Genomic DNA, 19,565 nt, shown 5'->3' on the forward strand with positions numbered 1-19,565 from the left:
CTACACCTAACTTACCATGAGTATGTTTATTTCATAATTTATCTTTCAATGTTATTCCACTCATCCATCTAAGCATTCTTATCTCGGCAACTTTTACTTTTTGGATATTTTGTTTCTTCATCGTCCAACATTCTGATCCATATAAGCATAATTGGTCTTATAGTTGTCCTATAAAATTTCCCTTTTAATTTTAAGGGTATTCTATGATCACATAGCACACTTGAAGCACTTCTCTATTTTACCCAACCTGCTTTAACTCTATGCTACATCATCTTCAATTTCTCCTTCAGCTTACATAATAGATCCAAGGTATCGAAATCTACAAGTGCTATTTATTTCTTCATCATCAAGTTTAACTTTGTCTCCAATATTCCTCCTATCATTACTAAAAATTACATTTCATATATTTTGTTTTATTTCTACTTATCCTAAAGCCTCTAGATTCCAAAGCTTCTCTCCATAATTCTAACTCAGCCTCTACTCCGTCCCTAGTTTCATCAATTAATACAATATCATCTGCAAACAACATGCACCATGGAACATCTTTTTGAATACTCTTAGTCAGTTGATCCATCACTAAAGAAAAAAGATAGGAACTCAAAGCAGATCCTTGATGTACACCTATGATGATTGGAAATTCTTTAGTTTCTCCATCTATAGTCCTTACACTAGTCATTATTCCATCGTACATATCCTTAATGACATCAGTATAGCTACTAAATACATCCTTTTTTTTTTTAAAACCCAGTGTAGAACTTCCCTAGGTATCCTATTATATGCTTTTTCAAGGTCAGTAAATATCATATGCAAGTTCCTCTTCTTTTTCTTAAACTTTTCCATTAATCTTCTTAAAAGATATCTGTGGTAGATCCAAGCATAAAATCAAATTGATTTTCTGAGGCTTTCGTTTCTAACCTTAAACTTTGTTCAACTACCCTTTCCCATAGTTTCTCGTATGACTCATTAGTTTAATTCCACGATAGTTATTATAATTTTGAATATCTCCTTTATTTTTGTATAGAGGTATTAAAGTGCTTTTCCTCCATTCATCTGACATTTTCTTAGTTTTTATAATTGTATTAAATAAATTAGTTAACTATATAATTTCGTTATCACCTAAGCAATTCCAAACTTCAATTAGGATGTTATCTGGTCCTATAGCTTTCCCATTTTTCATCTTTTTGGGTGCAAACTTAACTTTGTTAACTCTAATTTTGCGAATGAATCTCATATTTTCTAGTCTTTTCCTCATTTGACAATTCTAAGTTTAAGTCTTCTATTTGGTTTTCATTAAACAACTTACTAAAGTGATTTCGCCATCTTTCTTTAATGTCTTTGTCCTTAACCAAGACAATATCATTCTCACTTTTTATACATTTTACATTTCCTAAGTCCGCACTTTTCCTTTCTCTAGCTTTAGCAAGTTTAAATATATCTCTTTCCCTTTATTTTGTATCTAATCTATTATACAAAATATTAAATGATCTGTATTTAGCTTCACTAACGGCCTTTTTTGCATCTTTTCTCGCCTCCTTATACTTTCAAAGTTATCCTTGTTTCTATATTTTTGCCACGTTTTATATCAAATTCTTTTTGTCTTTATGGCTTTTTGTACATCTTTATCCCACTATCAACTTTCTTTGCTATTTGAGAATCTTCCCTTGGATTCAGTCAAAATCTCTTTTGCTATCATTTTAATAGAGCTAGCTTAATCTACTCCAAATAGTATTTGTATCTATCCCATCCTCTATAGTCCAATCCCCTTCTTTGATCATTTTATCTTTAAATTTTACTATATTTTCTCCTTTTAGGTTCCACTACCTAGTTCTTTTATACTGGTTTATTTTATCTTTTTTCTTCCATTTTTTAATACTTATATCTAACACTAAGACTATATGTTGTGTGGTTAGGCTTTCACCTGGAATAACTTTACAATCCTTGCATGATAAATGATCTACCCTAAAAATAAAGGGCAGCTCGGTGCACAAAGCTCTTGCGTATGTGGGGGTCGGGGAAGGGGTGGACCACAATGGATCTATAGTACGCAGCCTTACCTTGCATTTTTGCAAGAGGCTGTTTCCATGCCTCGAACCTATGACCTCCATGTCACACGGCAACAACCTTACCGTTGTGCCTAGTTAAAAAAAAATCTATTTGACATCTATTTTGTCTACTTTTAAAGGTTATTAAGTGTTCTTCTTTCTTCTTAAAGCAAGTATTCATTATACTAAAATCATATGACATAGCGAAGTCTAAGATCATCTCCCCAAGTTCATTTTTCTCTCCGTATCCATATCCTTGATGTATCCTCCCATAATTTTTATTATCCCTTCCAGTGTGTTCATTTAAATCTTCTTCTATAAATATTTTCTTAGCTCTTGGTATGCCTTGTATAATACTATCCATATTTTCCCAAAATTGTCTCTTAAGATTTTCTGCTAAGCCGACTCGAGGAGCATAAGCACTAATGATATTTATTATCTCTTGCCCTAATATCATCTTGATTTTTATATTTCTATCCCCTACTCTATTTACATCAACAACGCTATCTTTTAAGTTTTTTTCTATAATAATTCTTACTCCATTCTTATGTTTTTCTTTTCCAGTTTACCATTGTTTAAATCTTGATTTATCAATTTCTCTAGCTTTCTCCCCCACCCACTTAGTTTTTTGAAGGCAAATTATATTAATTCTTCTTCAGATCATTGTGTCCACAATTTTCATGCTTTTACCCGTAAGTGTCCCAATATTTCAAGTTGCTAATCTAATCCTAGTTTCTTGAACTAGCGTCTTTACCTGCCCACGTTGAGAATGATGCAGAAATTCTCGCATATTTGACACCGTACCCGGGCGCCGACACGGCGCGTCGCTTTGGGGTGACGACCTAGTCCACCCTCGCCTACTTTTCGCTACTCCTCGGTGGTACAAGTGAAATGCGTCACTCGTAGGGGATGCCCTAGAAAAATTATATAATGCATATTTTTTTATATTATATAAATTATCATATTATAATAAATACTGTTGTTTTGAGGAATTAGGATTTGATTCCGGAGTCAAAGTCAGAAATTGTAAGTAAAAGGAGGAATCCCATTCCTGCATGGAATGAGAATTGGAATAAGTTTACCATAAAACAAATGTTAGAAATGGGAATCAACCATTCCGAGTCTGATTCTTAGAGTTGATTCTCAATTACCAAACACCACCCTAGTGTAACCTACAACTGTCTTATCTACCTGCTTTAAATTAAAAAGTTGTTGATCAAAATGCTACTGGCTGTTCCTGCATGGCTTGTTTCATCTCATCCTGATCTCACCATATCTCCTCCCTCTGAAGATATGCCCTTGTTTAATCTACCAAATGTGAGCATTACCCTTCAAGTATGATTCAACAAAGTACAACTTTTGAGCCTCATCCATGTCATACCACTGAAAATAACTCTCCAGGGCATACACTTAATTATCAAATTCATCAGGCCATCACCATTGAAATCTGAAACTTCTAATTTAATTCCCTGTTTAAATGATCATTTCAATTTTCATGCAATACAAAAGTGTGGGGAACAACTTTGCATTTTCCTGATAGGTTGGAAAATGTGGAAAATGGCAAAATGATCCGTCCAACAACTTGTTTCCCATCCTACATCACTTTGTTTTTGGTTTTTGGTGCTTTTTTTTTTTTCAATAGTATAAATTATTAGTAAAGTATATATGAAAAGGGCATCAAGGGGATGCAACAGGCATTGTTATTGTTATCGTGCTTTAAATGTCCACACGACATGCAACCTTCCCTTTAAGTTTAAATAAATGAAGGGCTGAGATCTAAAGATTTTAAAAGAGATTAAATGCTTGGATTGTAGGGTTTTCCACAACTCATTATAGAACTCTCTTTTAGAGGCTTTTGTATTCAGTTTTTTCAGAGATAATCAATTAAAAAAAAATTGGATTTCTCTCAGGTTTCTCCTTTTTAATCACTTTTAAGGAAGTTGTGAGCGTGGTGAGAGAAAGATTTGCTTCAGTTGTCCATCGAAACCTTGTTTCTCAGGGGAACAAATAAGAAACCTTTTTGGGCTTGCAACGAGGCCCTAAGTTCTTAAGAGATGGGAGACCTTAAAAGCCAAATGTTGCAATTTTATTAGGAAGGCAAACTGCATACAAGGTGTCCTAAACATATATTTATGATAAGATTAAATTCTAAAGTGATGATGAAATAAATAGCACTTGTAGATTTCCATACCTTGGATCTATTATGCAAGCTGAAGGAGAAATTGAAGATGATGTAATGCATAGAGTTAAAGCAGGGTGGGTAAAATGGAGAAGTGCTTCAATTGTGCTCTGTGATCATAGAGTATCCTTAAAATTAAAAGGGGAGTTTTATTGGACTGCTATAAGACTAGCTATGCTATATGGATCAGAATGTTGGGCGACGAAGAAACAGAATATCCAAAAAGTAAAAGTTGCTGAGATGAGAATGCTTAGATGGATGAGTGGTATAACATTGAAAGATAAATTAAGGAATGAACATATTCGCGGTAAGTTAGGTGTAGTTCCGATAGAAGATAAGATAAGGGAGGGATGATTCAAATGGTATGGACACTTGCAAGGTAGACCACATAGTGCGCTAGTGAGGAAGAGTGAGTTAGTTACCGTCAGAGGCAGTAGAAGGGGTATGGGGTAGGCCTAAAATAACTTGGGAGGAGATAGTAAGGATTTAATAGCCCTGAATTTGTCAAAAGAAATAGTCCATGATCGCATAAATTGGTGGAAAGTGATTCAAATAGTCAATCCTACCTAGTGGGACTTAAGGCTTGGTTTTGTTGTTGTTGTTGTTGTTGACTAAGATCTAAAGTTGAAAGTCAAGGTGTTATCCCAAGAGGGGGGTGAATTGGGTTTATAAATTTTTTTTTAAGTGTTATTACTAATTTACGATCTCCCTGTTTACTTAATAACCACACAAGGAAGTTGTTGATTTTAAATACTCAAACAAATCAACCACAATCACAACACCAATCACAAATCAAATAATAAACAATCAGCCAATCATACAATGCTTAATCAATTTGTGAGAGCTGCTGCACTTGCTGTTTTTAAGCTTTTGCCAAATTTTAGTTTATAGCCTTGTATGAATGATTTTTAGGCGCTTCTTTTAATCAAAATTTCCGAAAGCGGTTAATCAACGTACTCCCTTTAAGGTTTTTGCAAAATATTAACCAACGTACTTTCTTATATTAAAAGGTCTTCTCAATCTCAGTTTTTTTTTTTTCAACAAACCTGCACTTTGAAACACAATTTGTATATGCTGAAATTTAAATAGAAAAGGGTAGAGAGTGAGACCAAGATTTTTTACGAGATTCGGTTTATCTCCAGCCTACGTCCTCGCCTTAGGTAAGACCAGCTAAGGATTCCACTAACACATTCCTTTGCGGGTGGAACAAACCGATTACAACCCTCCTTTAGGGTGGAGCCCCCTCTCCAAGCGATACCCCACGCTCGGTTACAACAAATGCTCTTAGATAGAGTTGGTTAGTACAATTGAATGCACTATATACTTCAATAACAAATATCCAAAGAATAGTTGAAGCTCAAGAACAATTTCACCGGATTACTTCTCTTAGATAAGAATCAGCAATTCAGATTCTAGAGCTCAGAGAAGAATAACCAGCACTTCAGAATAACTCAGCAATTCAGATTGAAAGATTGAGCAAGAGAGAGCTTTGAGAGAACAAGAGAGCTTTCAGCTTGAGAGCAGATTTTCAATTGCTTGGTGTGAGTTTGATTTGTGAAAACATGTATTTATAGGCTCAAAAAGGTTAATTTGTGTTGCCCAAGTTTACTTGGAGTATTTCCCAAGTTTTTACAAAATTTGGGGCACAAGAAACTTAAATTTGAATTTTAAAACTTTTAAAAAATATAGCCATTAATAGTGTTAAGGCACCTGAAGTCTCGGGATCAGTCGCCTGAGGTTTCTTAAAACTGTGTATTTTCAACCTGAAAATTGGGTCAGGCGCCTGAGGTGACAAGGGTCAGTCGGCGCCTGGGCTTATTCTTCAGTCGTCTGAGGAAAATCTTCAGGCGCCTGAGCTTATTCTTTGGTCGCCCGAGGAAAATCTTTAGGCGCCTGAGCTTATTCTTTCAATCGCCTGAACAGTTATAATTTCTGTTTTTCAGTTCAATTTTCAAAAACACTTGGCTCTCTTGTTTTGTTACTTACAAAAACATTTTTCAGGGTTTTAAAACAAGGTCTCTAAGTCCAAGACAAACCCTAATGAACTTCAAAACATTTCAATATGATATTTAGTATGAAGTACTTACATTGATTCATCCTAAAACCTTAAACATTCTAAGCTTTGAGGTCTTCATATAAGTCTTTGCTTTGAGTCCTCTTAGACTTGAGCTTGAGTCAATTTTAGGCTTTCATATGCTTTTGATTATTTTGGTTCACTTGAGCTTCCTTTGGATCACTTTAAAGATAGTGTGGCTTTTATGGTCCTTGGTGATCTTGAACTTGCATTCTTGAGACATTATCACTTAACAATAATATGTTAAATCAACCTTTATTTGTTATTATCAAAACGAGATTCAAAAGCCATGTTAGGCCAACAATCTCCCCCTTTTTGATGATGACAAATAAGGAGTAAAGATGAGAGAACCTTTGAAAAGGCTCCCCCTTACAATAAGCATGCCTTTTTAACAAATATGAAAAATGATGATTTCAAATATGAGTAAGTTCAAAAAAGTCACAATCAAGTATATTTCATTATAGCTCATGTCATCATATATTGCATTTATATTCGCTTTTCCTCCCCCATGCTATATGCCAAGAATTTATATGGTTTACATATTTTCTTTTTGTTCATTTTTCATGGTTGCTTTCTAAAAATACTCGTCTCATTTTTGCTCTCCAAAATATCTCTCCCCCTGACATCTTTTAAAAAGATTTGAAGGGGCATATGCACAAAGAGGCTTAGCGTATTAAGAGCATAGTCATATTACACAAGGACATAAGTAATAGAGGTTACAAGCCCAACCAAAAACAAGAACAAACAAAGCAACATAAAACAAGGCTAATACATAGGGAGTTCTGAATACAACACAAAGTGACAAATCAAACATTAGTTATCATCAACATCATCATCATCTTCCTCTTCATCATCTTCCTCTTCATCACCTTCCTCTTCATCGCCTTCCTCACTGCCCTCCTCTGATTCTTCATCATCACTTTGAGGAGCAGAATTAGTGTCCATAGGATCAACACCACGGGATAAGCTAGCTTGATATTTCTCAATACGAGTGAAGCGCTGATCAAGTGAGGAAACATTCTCCTAAAGGGTTAGAAGTTTGGATCTTATGTCTCTACTGAAGGTGGAGAATTCATGATGAAAGGAAATGAACCAAGAAGGCGTATCAGCAGGAGGTCCTTGGTCTTGAGCTAGAGGAGGAGGAGGAGGTACGGCTGCTGCTCTTCGAGGTCTTCCTTCTTTCAAGAACCAACCCTGATAGTACTTTTCATAGCCCATTTGCTTGAGGGTTGTGGAGGTGAAGAGGTCATATCGAGTACGTTTGATGAACAACTCAGAAGGTATCAAGCTGAGCAAAAATGAGGTTCAACACACCTTTATAAGGAAGAGTGACATGAGTGGCTTCCAACTTGGCCCACATCCATTTCAAAATGAGGCTTGACAGAGCAAGTTTCTTTCCCTTTAGTAAACATCATAAAACAAAGCAATCAACATAGGAAAGATGATCGTACGAGCCAACCTTAGGTAGGATGTTGTTGGAGATGATTTTGTGAAGTATTTGGGCCTGAAGGTTCAATTGTTTATACATAGGTGGATGGCCAAAATATACCGGTTCGTTTACCATAATCAGAGGCAAAAACTCTTCGGGTGTGAAGCCTTGCTCTAGAATCCAAGTTTGAGTAAAGACGGGACATTCAAATTCACCCGGGGTGATATGTAAAATGGGAGCAAGGATTTGAGGAGTCAAAACAATTTTCTTGCCTCTAACCTCGGTGGTTAGAGCATTTTCTCCATGAATCATGTTGGCATAAAAAATCTTGAATAGGTTGGGGTACATTCCTTTGGCTTGAAAAACAACAAAATTTTTCCAACCTATATTCCTAAGCATAGGCAATATTTCAAGAAATTCGGAATCGAAGAAGGTGGTGTCAATCACCTTACCAAAGATTGGGTCCGTAGAACGGAGAGTAGAACGATAACGAAGCTTAGATTGGGGAGTGACTAACCATTGCTCGATGTTGTTATCGTCCCTTTCGGAAGAAGATCCTCGGTTCACTGTGGTCTTAGTGCGAGGCATCAATGTGTTTTTGGAGAATGGAACCCTAGAATTCGAGGGAAAGAGTGTAGTAGAACGAGTTTGGGGCTGTGATTCGAGGGATTTTGAGTGAGGAAGCAAGGGAGACCAAAGGTTGGAGCTTTGGGTGAGTGATGGAGTAGGAGTCAGTACCCTGAAGTTAGGGTTTTCACGCTTAAAATATATAGATCCTGCGATTTCAGGCACATGAAGATTAAATTTAGTCGCTTGAAGATTTACAGAACTTAATTCTCAACATGTAGTAGCACCTCAGTCGCTTGAGGTCTGCAAGCTCAGGCGCCTGTGCCTTCAATATACAGTGCTTAGTTGCTTGAGCTTCCAAGCTCAGTTGACTAAAGTCCCTAATTTCTTAATTTTCTCATTTTGCTCAATATGAACCCTACCTAAATCACTTCCCTAGTATGTAACAACTCAAGTTCTCTTCTAATGGATATAAATCTTTCTTTGGGAAGAGGTTTTGTGAAGATATCCGTCCATTGGTCATTTGTGTTTATAAATTCAAGTATGATGTCTTCTTTTTGAACATGATCTCTTAGAAAGTAGTGTCTTATATCAATGTGTTTTGTTCTTGAGTGTGATATTGGATTTTTTGAGATGTTTATTGCACTTGTGTTATCACACTCAATTGGTATGGTGGAATATTCTAAATTATAGTCTTTAAATTGTTGTTTCATGTACAAGGTTTGTGCACAACAACTCCCAACTGCTACATACTCAGCTTCAGCTGTGGATAAGGTTATGGAGTTTTGTTTTTTAGAAAACCAAGACACTAGAGATCGTCCTAGAAAATGACAAGTCCCACTTATACTTTTTCTATCTATCTTACACTCTGCATAATCGACATCCGAATAGCTAATCATTTCGAATCCGGTGTTCTTAGGATACCAAAGTCCTAAATCTATTGTACCTATCAAATACCTTAGGATTCTTTTTACAGCTATTTGATGTGATTCTTTAGGTGCTGATTGAAATCGTGCACACATGCATACACTAAACATTATATCGGGTCTACTAGCTATTAAGTATAGCAAACTTCCTATCATACCTCTATAATATTTCATATCTACCGGTTTCCCTTTTTCATCTTTATCGAGGCTTATGGAAGTGTTCATGGGGGTACCTATGGGTTTACTACTTTCCATATCGAATTTATTAAGCATATTTTTTTATATATTTGAATTGACTTATAAAAGTTCCATTCTTTGTTTGTTTGATTTGTAATACTAGGAAGTAGTTCTATTCTCCCATCATACTCATTTCAAATTCTTTTTGTATGACAATTATCCATGAGTCATCATTTAAAGCTTCTTCAATATTCTTTGGTTCTTCTTAAGATAAGAAAACATAGTGATTGCATAGATTTTTCAAAGAGGATCTTGTAGTTATACCTCGTGATGGTTCTCCTATTATTTGATCGTTTGGATGATTTCTTATATATTTCCATTCTTTTGGTAGTTTAGTATTTTCAACAGCATCATTATTTGGTTTTTCTTCATTTTCTTCTTCTTTTGCTTCTACTATGTCTAAGTCTTCTTGTTTTTGGGTAGTTTGTACTTCTTCAATTTTTATTGGTTTATTGAATGGACTTTCTTCATCAAATGTTGCATGTATTGATTCCAAGATTGTAAGAGTTCTTTTATTTTATATTCTATAAGCTTTGCTTTTTAATGAATACCCTAGGAATGTTCCTTTATCAGCTTTTGCATCATAAATCATCTTTATCATTATTCACATAGCATTTACATCCAAAAACATGGAAATAAGAGATGTTGGGCCTTCTACCTTTCCAAAGCTCATAGAGAGTTTTATTCAAATTTGATCTTATAGAAACTCTATTTATTACATAGCATGCAGTGTTTACTGCTTCAGCCCAAAAGTATTTTGGGAGATAATGTTCATTTAACATTGTTCTAGCCATTTCTTGAAAAGTTCTATTCTTTCTTTTAACAACTCCATTTTGTTATGGAGTTTTAGGTGTTGAAAAATTATGATTAATTCCATATTCATTGGAAAATTTATAGATATCTTTGTTGTTGAATTCTCTTCCTTGATCACTTCTTATGTTTGAAACATTATATCCTTTTTCATTTTGAAGTTTCTTGCATAGATAATTAACATATTACAAGCTTCATCTTTGGAGGCTAAAAACAATACCCAAGTAAACCTAGATTAGTCATCAACTATACAAAGGCATATTACTTACCTCTTATGCTTTGAGTTATAGTAGGACCAAACAAGTCTAAATGAATGAGTTCTAAGGGTCTACTAGTAAATATATGTTTCTTCTTTTTAAAACTTGTTTTGATTTGCTTTCCTAGTTGGCAAGCATCACGAAGTTTATCTTTTATGAATTTTGTATTTGGTAAACCTTTAACTAAGTTCTTTCTAGATAAGTTTGATAGTAGGTCCATGTTTGCATGTCCTAGTCTTATAGCCAAAGCCAACTAGCTTCATTCATGGCAGCCAAGCATGTTACATCTTGAGTGACTAAGTTTTCAAGGTTTATACAATTTACATTATTTACTCTATAGGTCGTGAATAGAATTTCTTGTTTTCTTGGATTTTCAACCATGTACTTATCTTGCTTAAAGATTATGTCTAGCCCTTTGTCACTAAGTTGACTTATACTTAAAAGGTTATGCTTTAATCCATCAACTAACAAAACATCATCAATAGTAAGTGAGGGATCTTTACCAGTTTTACCTATTCTGATGATTTTACCTTTGACATTGTCACCGAAGGTCACATACCCTCCATCTTTTTGAACTAGGGATGTGAACTTTGTTCTATCTCCCGTCATATGCCTTGAACACCCGTTGTCCAAGTACCATTTTTCCTTTGATGGAGTAGTCCTAAAGCATACCTACAAGGAAGGATTCACGGTGTTACTTTTGGAACCCAAGCCTTTTTAATTCTTTTTAAGTCATGCATAGTTTTAGTGTTTACTTTCCATTCATTCTTGATTTTGACATATTTCTTAAGTGGACAATTAAACTTTATGTGTCCCTTATTTCTACACAAGTAGCAAGTAGTGTTTTCATATATATATTTGTAGAAGATGTGCTTGCATAGTATTTTGCTTCTTTTACAAAATAACCCATAAATAAGTTCTTCTTTCTTTTGTTTTCAATTCCATTGTAACCAATTCCTTTTTTTATTACTTATCATCCTTTGTTGATCAACCATCTTTTCCTCTAGTAAAATTGTAAATGATTTTATCTTTATCTTCAATTTTGCTTTTAAGATCACTAATTTCAAGGTCCTTCTTGCTTTCATCATTTACTTGTAGTTTTACTAATTCTTGAGACATATTGTTAATTTTCTTCATTAGATCATCAATACGAGAATCTTTTTCTTTTTCAGCCGATTTAGAACTTTCTAGTTGATTCTTTATGATTTTCATTTTGTTCTTTCAAGGCTATGTTTCTTTTAGACACTTTGATGAACCTATTGTATAAGAGTTACCTCAGCATTGTGTGCCATAAAGCACATGTTGGCAACTTTTTGTTCACTTGAGTCATCCTCCGATTCGTTTGAGCTTGTGTCGTCCCACGTAGCTTTCATTGCCTTCTTTTTCTTCTTCTTGTCCTTCTTCAGTTGTGGACAATTGGGTTTAATGTGTCTAACCTTCTTACAATTATAGCATGTAAGTGGATCGTTCTTAGTTTCCTTTGTGTGTGTTTCTCCCTTGTTAATTTTTGATCCTTTAAACTTTCGAGGGAATTTTTTATTCTTCTTGAAAAATTTTCCAAGTCTTTTAGTGATAAAGGCTAGTTCTTCATCATCCAATTCATTGTCTTCATCCTCATCACTAGAACTTTCTTTACTAGCCTTAAGGGCTATTGATTTCTTGTTTTTATTATTGTTCTCTAAATTTCTTTCATTCATTGCCATCTCATATGTGAGTAGAGAACGTATTAATTCATCTAGGGAGGTGTTTTTCAAGTTTCTTCCTTCCGTAATGGCAGTTACCTTAGGTTCCCAAATTAGTGGTAATCCTTTAAAGATTTTTCTAATCATTTCATATGTTGTATAATTTTTCCCTAAGGCATTGAGGGAGTTTATTATGTGAGTGAACCTAGTGTACATACTAGTGATGGTTTCATCCGGGTTCATCTTAAAAGCCTCATACTCGCTTGTGAGAATGTCAATTCTACTATCTCTAACATCTATAGTTCCTTCATAGGTTACTTCTAACTTGTCCTAAATTTCTTTGGCTGACTTACATGCCATGACCCTATTAAACTCATTAACGTCTAAAGCACAATATAGTGCATTCATGACACTAGAGTTTACTTGCATCATTTTATAATCATTGTCAGTCAAGTCTTTTTCTTCTTTAGGGACTTCTTTACCATCTACGAGTTTAGTAGGAATGTAGTCACCATGTGTGACAACCTTCCATGCTTTCCAATCCATGGTTTGAATATATATCCTCATTCTTTGTTTTCAAAATGTATAATTTGAACTACAAAAAATAGGCAGTCTAGTAGAGGATTGACCTTTAGAAAAAGGGAAAACACCTAGGTGTGCCATTTAGACCTTTATATAGCTTCTAATTAGGATTTGCTATAACTAGGCTCTAATACCAATTGAAAGTCAAGGTATTATCCCATGAGGGGAGGGATGAATTGGGTTTATAAAAATTCTTTCAAGTGTTATTACAAATTTACAATCTCCCTTTTTACTTTGTAACCACGCACGGAAGTTGTTGATTTTAAATACTCAAACAAATCAACCACAATCACAAAACTAATAACAAATCAAATAATAAACAATCAACCTATCATACAATGCTTAATCTATTTGTGAGAGCTGTTGCACTTGCTGTTTTTAAGCTTTTGCCAAATTTTAGTTTATAGCCTTGTATGAATGATTTTTAAGCGCTTCTTTTAATCAGGATTTCTGCAAGCGGTTAATCAACGTATTCCCTTTAAGGTTTCCGCAAAATATTAACCAACGTACTTTTTTAGATTAAAAAGTTTTCTCAATTTCAGTTTTTTTTTTTTTTCCAACAAACTTGCACTTTAAAATACAATTTGTATATGCTGAAATTTAAATAGAAAATGGTAGAGTGAGACCGAGATTTTTTATGAGGTTCGGCTTATCCCCAGCTTATGTCCTCGCCTTAGGCAAGACCAGCTAAGGATTCCACTAACACGTTCCTTTGCGGGCGGAATAAACCGATTACAACCCTCCTTTAGGGTGGAGCCTCCTCTCCAAGCGATACCCCACGCTTGGTTACAACGATCCAATCACTTGAACCGTCAAAGAAACAAGAAATAAGAAACAATTTCTTTTGTACAAAGAATGCTCTCAGATAGAGCTGGTTAGTACAATTGAAAGCACTATATGCTTCAATAACAAATATCAAAATAAATAGAGTTTAAGCTCAAGAACAATTTCACCGGATTACTTCTTTTAGATAAGAATCAACAATTCAGATTGTAGAGCTCAGAGAAGAATAACCAGCACTTTAAAATAACTCAGCAATTCAGATTGAAAGATTAAGCAAAAGAGAGCTTTTCAGCTTGAGAGCAGATTTTCAATTGCATGGTGTGAGTTTGATTTGTGAAAACATGTATTTATAGGCTCAAAATGGTTAATTCGTGTTGCCCAAGTTTACTTGGAGTATTTCTTAAGATTTTACAAAATTTGGGGCACAAGAAACTTAAATTTGAATTTTAAACTTTTAAAAAATATAGCCGTTAATAGTGTTCAGGCGCCTGAAGTCTCGGGGTCAATCGCCTAAGGTTCCTTAAAATTGTGTATTTTCAATTGAAAACAAGGTTAGGCGTCTGAGGTGACAAGGGTCAGTTGTCGGAGCCTACACTGCCTCCTTAGAAATTCATCAGGAAAATCTTCAAGCACCTAGGCTTATTCTTCAGTCGCCTAAGGAAAATCTTCAGGCGCCTAAGCTTATTCTTCAGTTGCCTGAACAGTTATAATTTCTGTTTTTCTATTCAATGTTCAAAAACACTTGGCTCTCTGGTTTTGTTACTTATAAAAACATTTTCTAGGGTTTTAAAACAAGGTTTCTAAGTCCAAGACAAACCCTAATGAGTTTCAAAACATTTCAATATGATAATTAGTATGAAGTACTTACATTGATTCATCCTAAAGCCTTAAACACTCTAAGCTTTGAAGTCTTCATATGAGTCTTTGCTTTGAGTCCTCTTAAAATTGAGCTTGAGTCAATTTTAGGCTTCCATATGCTTTTGATCATTTTGGTTCACTTGAGCTTCCTTTGGATCACTTTAAAGATAAGTGTGGCTTTTATGGTCATTGGTGATCTTGAACTTGCATTTTGAGGTTTATCATTCAAACATTCTTGAAACATCATCACTTAACAACAATATGTTAAATCAACTTTTATTTGTTATCATCAAAACGAGATTCGAAAGTCAAGTTAGGCCAACAAAAGCAAAAGTCCTTGACAATTAATATTAGACCTTGTTTAAAGTAACCCTAGCTGTGCAAAATAAAATAAGCCAAACTCAAATATCCTTGAAAACCTGAAGAAACAGGCTGTTGCTGTGCAAACAATAATCACACTGCAGTAAAATGAGCAGTACTTTCCCAGGTTTTTTGTGCCTAAATCTCCCCAAGCTGGAGGGGAAAGAGGTGGTTTTAATGTATAATTTAATTAAATCCTTGTCTGATCATGCTTCCAAGTCCAATTTTGCTGCCTTTGCATTCTTTAGCTATTGTCTTGTTACATTACTGCTGGATTTCTGCATTCAGCTGCGGTAGCATATATGAATCTCCAGCATGTATCTCCAATTGTTTGCATGTTCATATTCCTTATTCATGGTTCTTTCCAAAGAGATTTTCTAGGATTTGTAGTTACTTGATCAGCCATGTGTCATGGAGTGCACTTATTTGTACTCAACCCACCAAGGAGCTTCTTTTTCCAGAAATTTCTAGAACGTTCCACTAAATTAAAGAAAAGAATGCTTAAGGGATGTGGAGGTTCCAAGGAAACTCTCCAAGTATATATTTCCAAGGAGCACGATAAAAGGTTGTAGATACTAAGATATTCATTCAAGTTGTAGATATTGTAATGGATTCATCTGGACATTTTTGGACATCTTTGAACCAAAATGGTCTCAACTGTTGGTTGAGGTGTACGTCATTGTAGTCATTCAGCATTGCATGCTATACTAGGCATCCTTCCAGCATGCTCTTGTCTTTGCTTACTTTCTTGCTTGTTAGGTTTGAGTTTTTTGTGGGGTGAGGGCTTATTAACATAGCTCAAGTGAGGGATTGGCTTTTTCTAGTGCCAAACAGGTTTAGATAAAAGTGTGCTTAAAATTTTAAGTTTGACAGGGTATAAGAATAGGTTGAGGATGTCAAGATCTGATTGAACACCTATGTTGAGGGCCCTTGGGGGGGCAAGGGAAGAAGGATAGGTTCCTCGACATGCTGTAGGCTTTGGAGAAGTATGTAGCATTATAGTTAAGGTGTGGTTAATGAAGGTTAAATGTCGACCAATGCATCGAGGAGCTCAAAGTCCAAGGGTGATGGCAACAGGCTTTGGAGGGAGATGCAATGTGCTTTGAATACCATTGTCAAGATGCTGTCCAAAAGGGATTATGGCAGTGTCTTGGTGACAGCTCCAACGGAAGAGGTTGAGAAGCTTAAGAGGGAGCATGCGCAATGCAAAGTGCCAAGGTGGCATTGTTGGGTGGCACATGCCTTCTTGAAGATGACTGCTAAGTGTATGAAGAAGTGAGTTACAAGAAGAGGTGGCCAGTGTAATTCCACTAAAGGGATGTGGTGCTTGTCAAGCAATGTATGTGTCGGGTCTACATTGAGGCTAAACAAGGTTTATAAGAAAGCCTACAAGCTTCAATTTCCTTCCTATACTAGGCTACATCTGGGTTTCAATTTGAGCTGACTCAAATCATATCATAGAGATGAGGAATATTCAAGCCGAGGGCATTCATAATGATTACCCATGGGAATTGAAGCAACGTTGAACATCGTAATCAAGCATCGAGTCAATACAAGCCCCCCTCCCTGCATGCTTCTGCTGTCTTTCTAGCTTGTTAGCTACATGTTAGCATAGTAATTGTTGCATTGGTTGCATCCCATGCACCATTCCTTAATTTTAAACTGTTGGCATGGTATGTTGCCGGCAAGGGAAAGGATATTGTGGTGATGGTTCCATATTTTCATGAATGATTATGGCAACGAAGTTAATCATATTCTTCACCCCTTGCAGAGAAAGTGCAGGAGATTTGGTAGTGAAAGTGAATGGTTGATTGTGCTTGGTGTTTATTGCCATGAAATTCTTATGGAGGTGCCTGACTGGGTTTGCAGGCTGTTTTTTCAGGGGTTTTGAGTGCCTGGCTTTTGTAGCTAATATTGTAACAGGTGCTTTCTTACAGTCTTGAGCTAGTGCCTCCTTCTCTCCCTGTGTGTGTGTGTGTGTGGCAGATGCACCTGCCAATGTTCTTGGTGTATCTCTTTGTGCCAGGTGCGTGTCTACACTTAACTTCTCAACCTGGTTTCACTGGCTCTGATATTGTAGTATAATACATTAATACTGACTTAAAACATAAGGTATTCTTAAAATTATTTCGAAGAGGAATTCAGTAGGGCTTAATCAATGACAGCAGCCATGTTTGATGTTGGCACCCTAGTGAATGTGCCATGTATGTCCTGTGTACGCAGCCACAGAATAATGGACGGACTTAACTGCTCAAGAATGGGGATTGCGTGAGATTTTATGCTCTTATCCTTGAAATATTGGATGGCTGAAAACTGTCACTCCTTTATTAGCAAAGAGAATGATGCTTGCTGGCCCATGGTTTTTGCTTATGGGGAGTAATTGGGAATGGTGAAATAAACGAGTTTTCAGTAGACATACCAGCACCACTGACACTGTGACAGTTGCCCAAGGTTCTGAATCCTTCAGATCTCTGTTTGTGCAGTCAGCTCCAAAAGGGAAGGTTTTGTAGCTTGCAAACCAAAGGGGTGGGGTTAAAATAATATGATGGCAGTAGCTGGGGGAACTCTGGTTTAGCTGGTGGCAAAAGGTCTCATTAGGGATGAAGAGGAATGCTGGATTGCTGAATTATGGGAGGCTCAACTAGGCTGCTGAAGACCAGACTTGGATCTGACTCCATGCTTGCAATTGGTGCATGCTTTAAGAAGCCATTCCAGCAAAATGGTTGTCTAAGTGGACGCTTCATAATTCCTTCAAAGATTTGTTTGCAAGGGAGTAGATGGTACTGTCAATGATAATTTAAAGGAACTCGTGTGCTGATTGTTAGAAATCCCTTACAGTCATTACCCATTAGCTCTCATGGTATAAACTTATGGTATGGTTGTTACTAGGGGTGTATTCGAGTCGACACAATAAAATATTTGAGTTTGACTCTACTTGAAAATGTTAAGCTCGAAAATCGACTCAAACTTGATTGATTTCATAATTGTTAAACTCAAACTTGACGTGATTATAAGTTCATAAACTCAAGCCCGACTCGATTAAGCTTGTCTCGATTATAAATTAATATTAAATACATATAAATGTATATAATGTATACATAATATTAAATATATTTATAAAAAATATATTATATGATATATATAATATAACAACAAAACCAAGCCTTAAGTCCCACTAGGTGGGGTCGGCTATATGAATCATTTTCCGCCAATATATGCGATATTTGGTAAGGATTCATATCATAGTGATCTGACTAATTTTATGCTGGCTATTAGCTACCTAACGCAACCCTCCTCCTTTACCCGGGCTTCGTACCGACTTTGTATTAAAAAATTAGGACATTAAGTGCATCACAAGCGGAGTTAAAGTAAGAACCTTATGATGCGAGAGGGAAATATATAAACTATAGCTGGCAAAACGCAACAAATTATTGTGCTATTATGCCTGAAATCCACATTATTAACATCATAATAAGGTCATAGGGTGATGGAGGCTGGCTGGTAACCAACATTATTAAAAAAAAAACCACTTTAAAATGAGAAATAAGAGTCAATCGGAAATATAGTAAAAGCACAAGCATGAGGAGCTAGAAGAACATAAATATACTACTTGAGTACTATTATTGAGTTTGAACTTGAGTAGAATTGAGTTGAGTCGAGTTAGGGAACAAGTTGAGTCCAAGGAGCTTGTAAGCAAGCTTGAGTCACTTACATCCCAGTTGGTACAGCCCTTGCTGGCTGCTGATTGCATGGGTACTGCATGGCCTCGTTTCGGTATATGGTGCAAATTTTTATTCATTGTGCCTCCAGCCCTCTAAATGAACAGATCCTGCCGAATAAAAGGCAAATTAAAAATTAACGTCGTGGAATTTTTGGACTGGGGCCTAGCCCAAGGAAAAAGCTTAAGCTTGCTTGTTCGTCACACATGCATGTGCACTAATGTGGTTATTTGTTTCTATTCCGTGATATTTGCTTGGAGCTATTTGTTTGTAGATGTTGCTTGTTCCTCGCACATGCATGTGCACTGATGTGGTTATTTGTTTATTTGCTTGGAGCTATCTGTTTGTAGATGTTACATTTGTTTTTTTTGGGTCTGCAGAATTAGCATGAAAAGAACTATTTTATTTTGGTGGTGTTATTACTAATAGTTGCACTAACCATTTCTATATTCTGGGCTGGTTGCAGATCCGCAGGAGGCTTTATGGTCAGGCTGCATGATGAATGGAGGCATGTTGTTTATTGGAAAGTTCCTGAGTTAAAAGATTGGTCACTGGCCACCAGAATTCCTTGCCGTATTGCTTGTTTATGTACACTATTTGTTTCATTGTTATGTGAATGTCGTTCATCACTTCAGTTTTTTTAGTGAGTCGGTCTTTGCTTTTGGTGCTCATATAGTGTGGGGCATTGCAATATACTCATTTTTTAAAAATAACAAGTAAGAAATAATTTCATCTTGAGAGAGCATCTACCCAATAAAAAACAGGTCTCCAACTATACCCTTTTCTTGAATAGTCATCCCAAATGGTTCGTATATTTCTTTCAACTGCGTAATACCGAGCAGAATAGCATAGCTAGTCGTGAAAATTTTGAGGCTTCGTGGGAATGGTGAGTTGAGAATGTTTGCCTTTATTAATCCATTTTGAAAATTGTGTTCGGGCGTCTGAGCTTGGTTTCAAAGTCTATTATGTTCACGAGCATTTTCATGCATATTTTTTGGTAACCAGGATTTTGTAATCTCTAGTATTATTTCAGGCTTTGATTTTCTGAACTGAATGCCCC

The 19,565-nt window shown here is 35.8% G+C and overlaps 1 protein-coding gene across 1 annotated transcript in view; it reads left to right on the forward strand.

The window, feature by feature from the left end:
• Window positions 1–19,280, forward strand: part of LOC131158432 (V-type proton ATPase subunit E-like) — a 39,356-nt gene extending 20,076 nt beyond the window's left edge. Inside the window, exon 6 of the mRNA XM_058113303.1 lies at window positions 18,972–19,280. Within this exon, the coding sequence (XP_057969286.1) occupies window positions 18,972–19,004 (33 nt within the window). The 3' untranslated portion in view covers window positions 19,005–19,280. The remainder of the gene's footprint in view (window positions 1–18,971) is intronic.
• Window positions 19,281–19,565: the final 285 nt, after the last annotated feature.

The sequence above is a fragment of the Malania oleifera genome, chromosome 6 (assembly GCF_029873635.1).
Source record: "Malania oleifera isolate guangnan ecotype guangnan chromosome 6, ASM2987363v1, whole genome shotgun sequence".
Taxonomy (NCBI): domain Eukaryota; kingdom Viridiplantae; phylum Streptophyta; class Magnoliopsida; order Santalales; family Ximeniaceae; genus Malania; species Malania oleifera.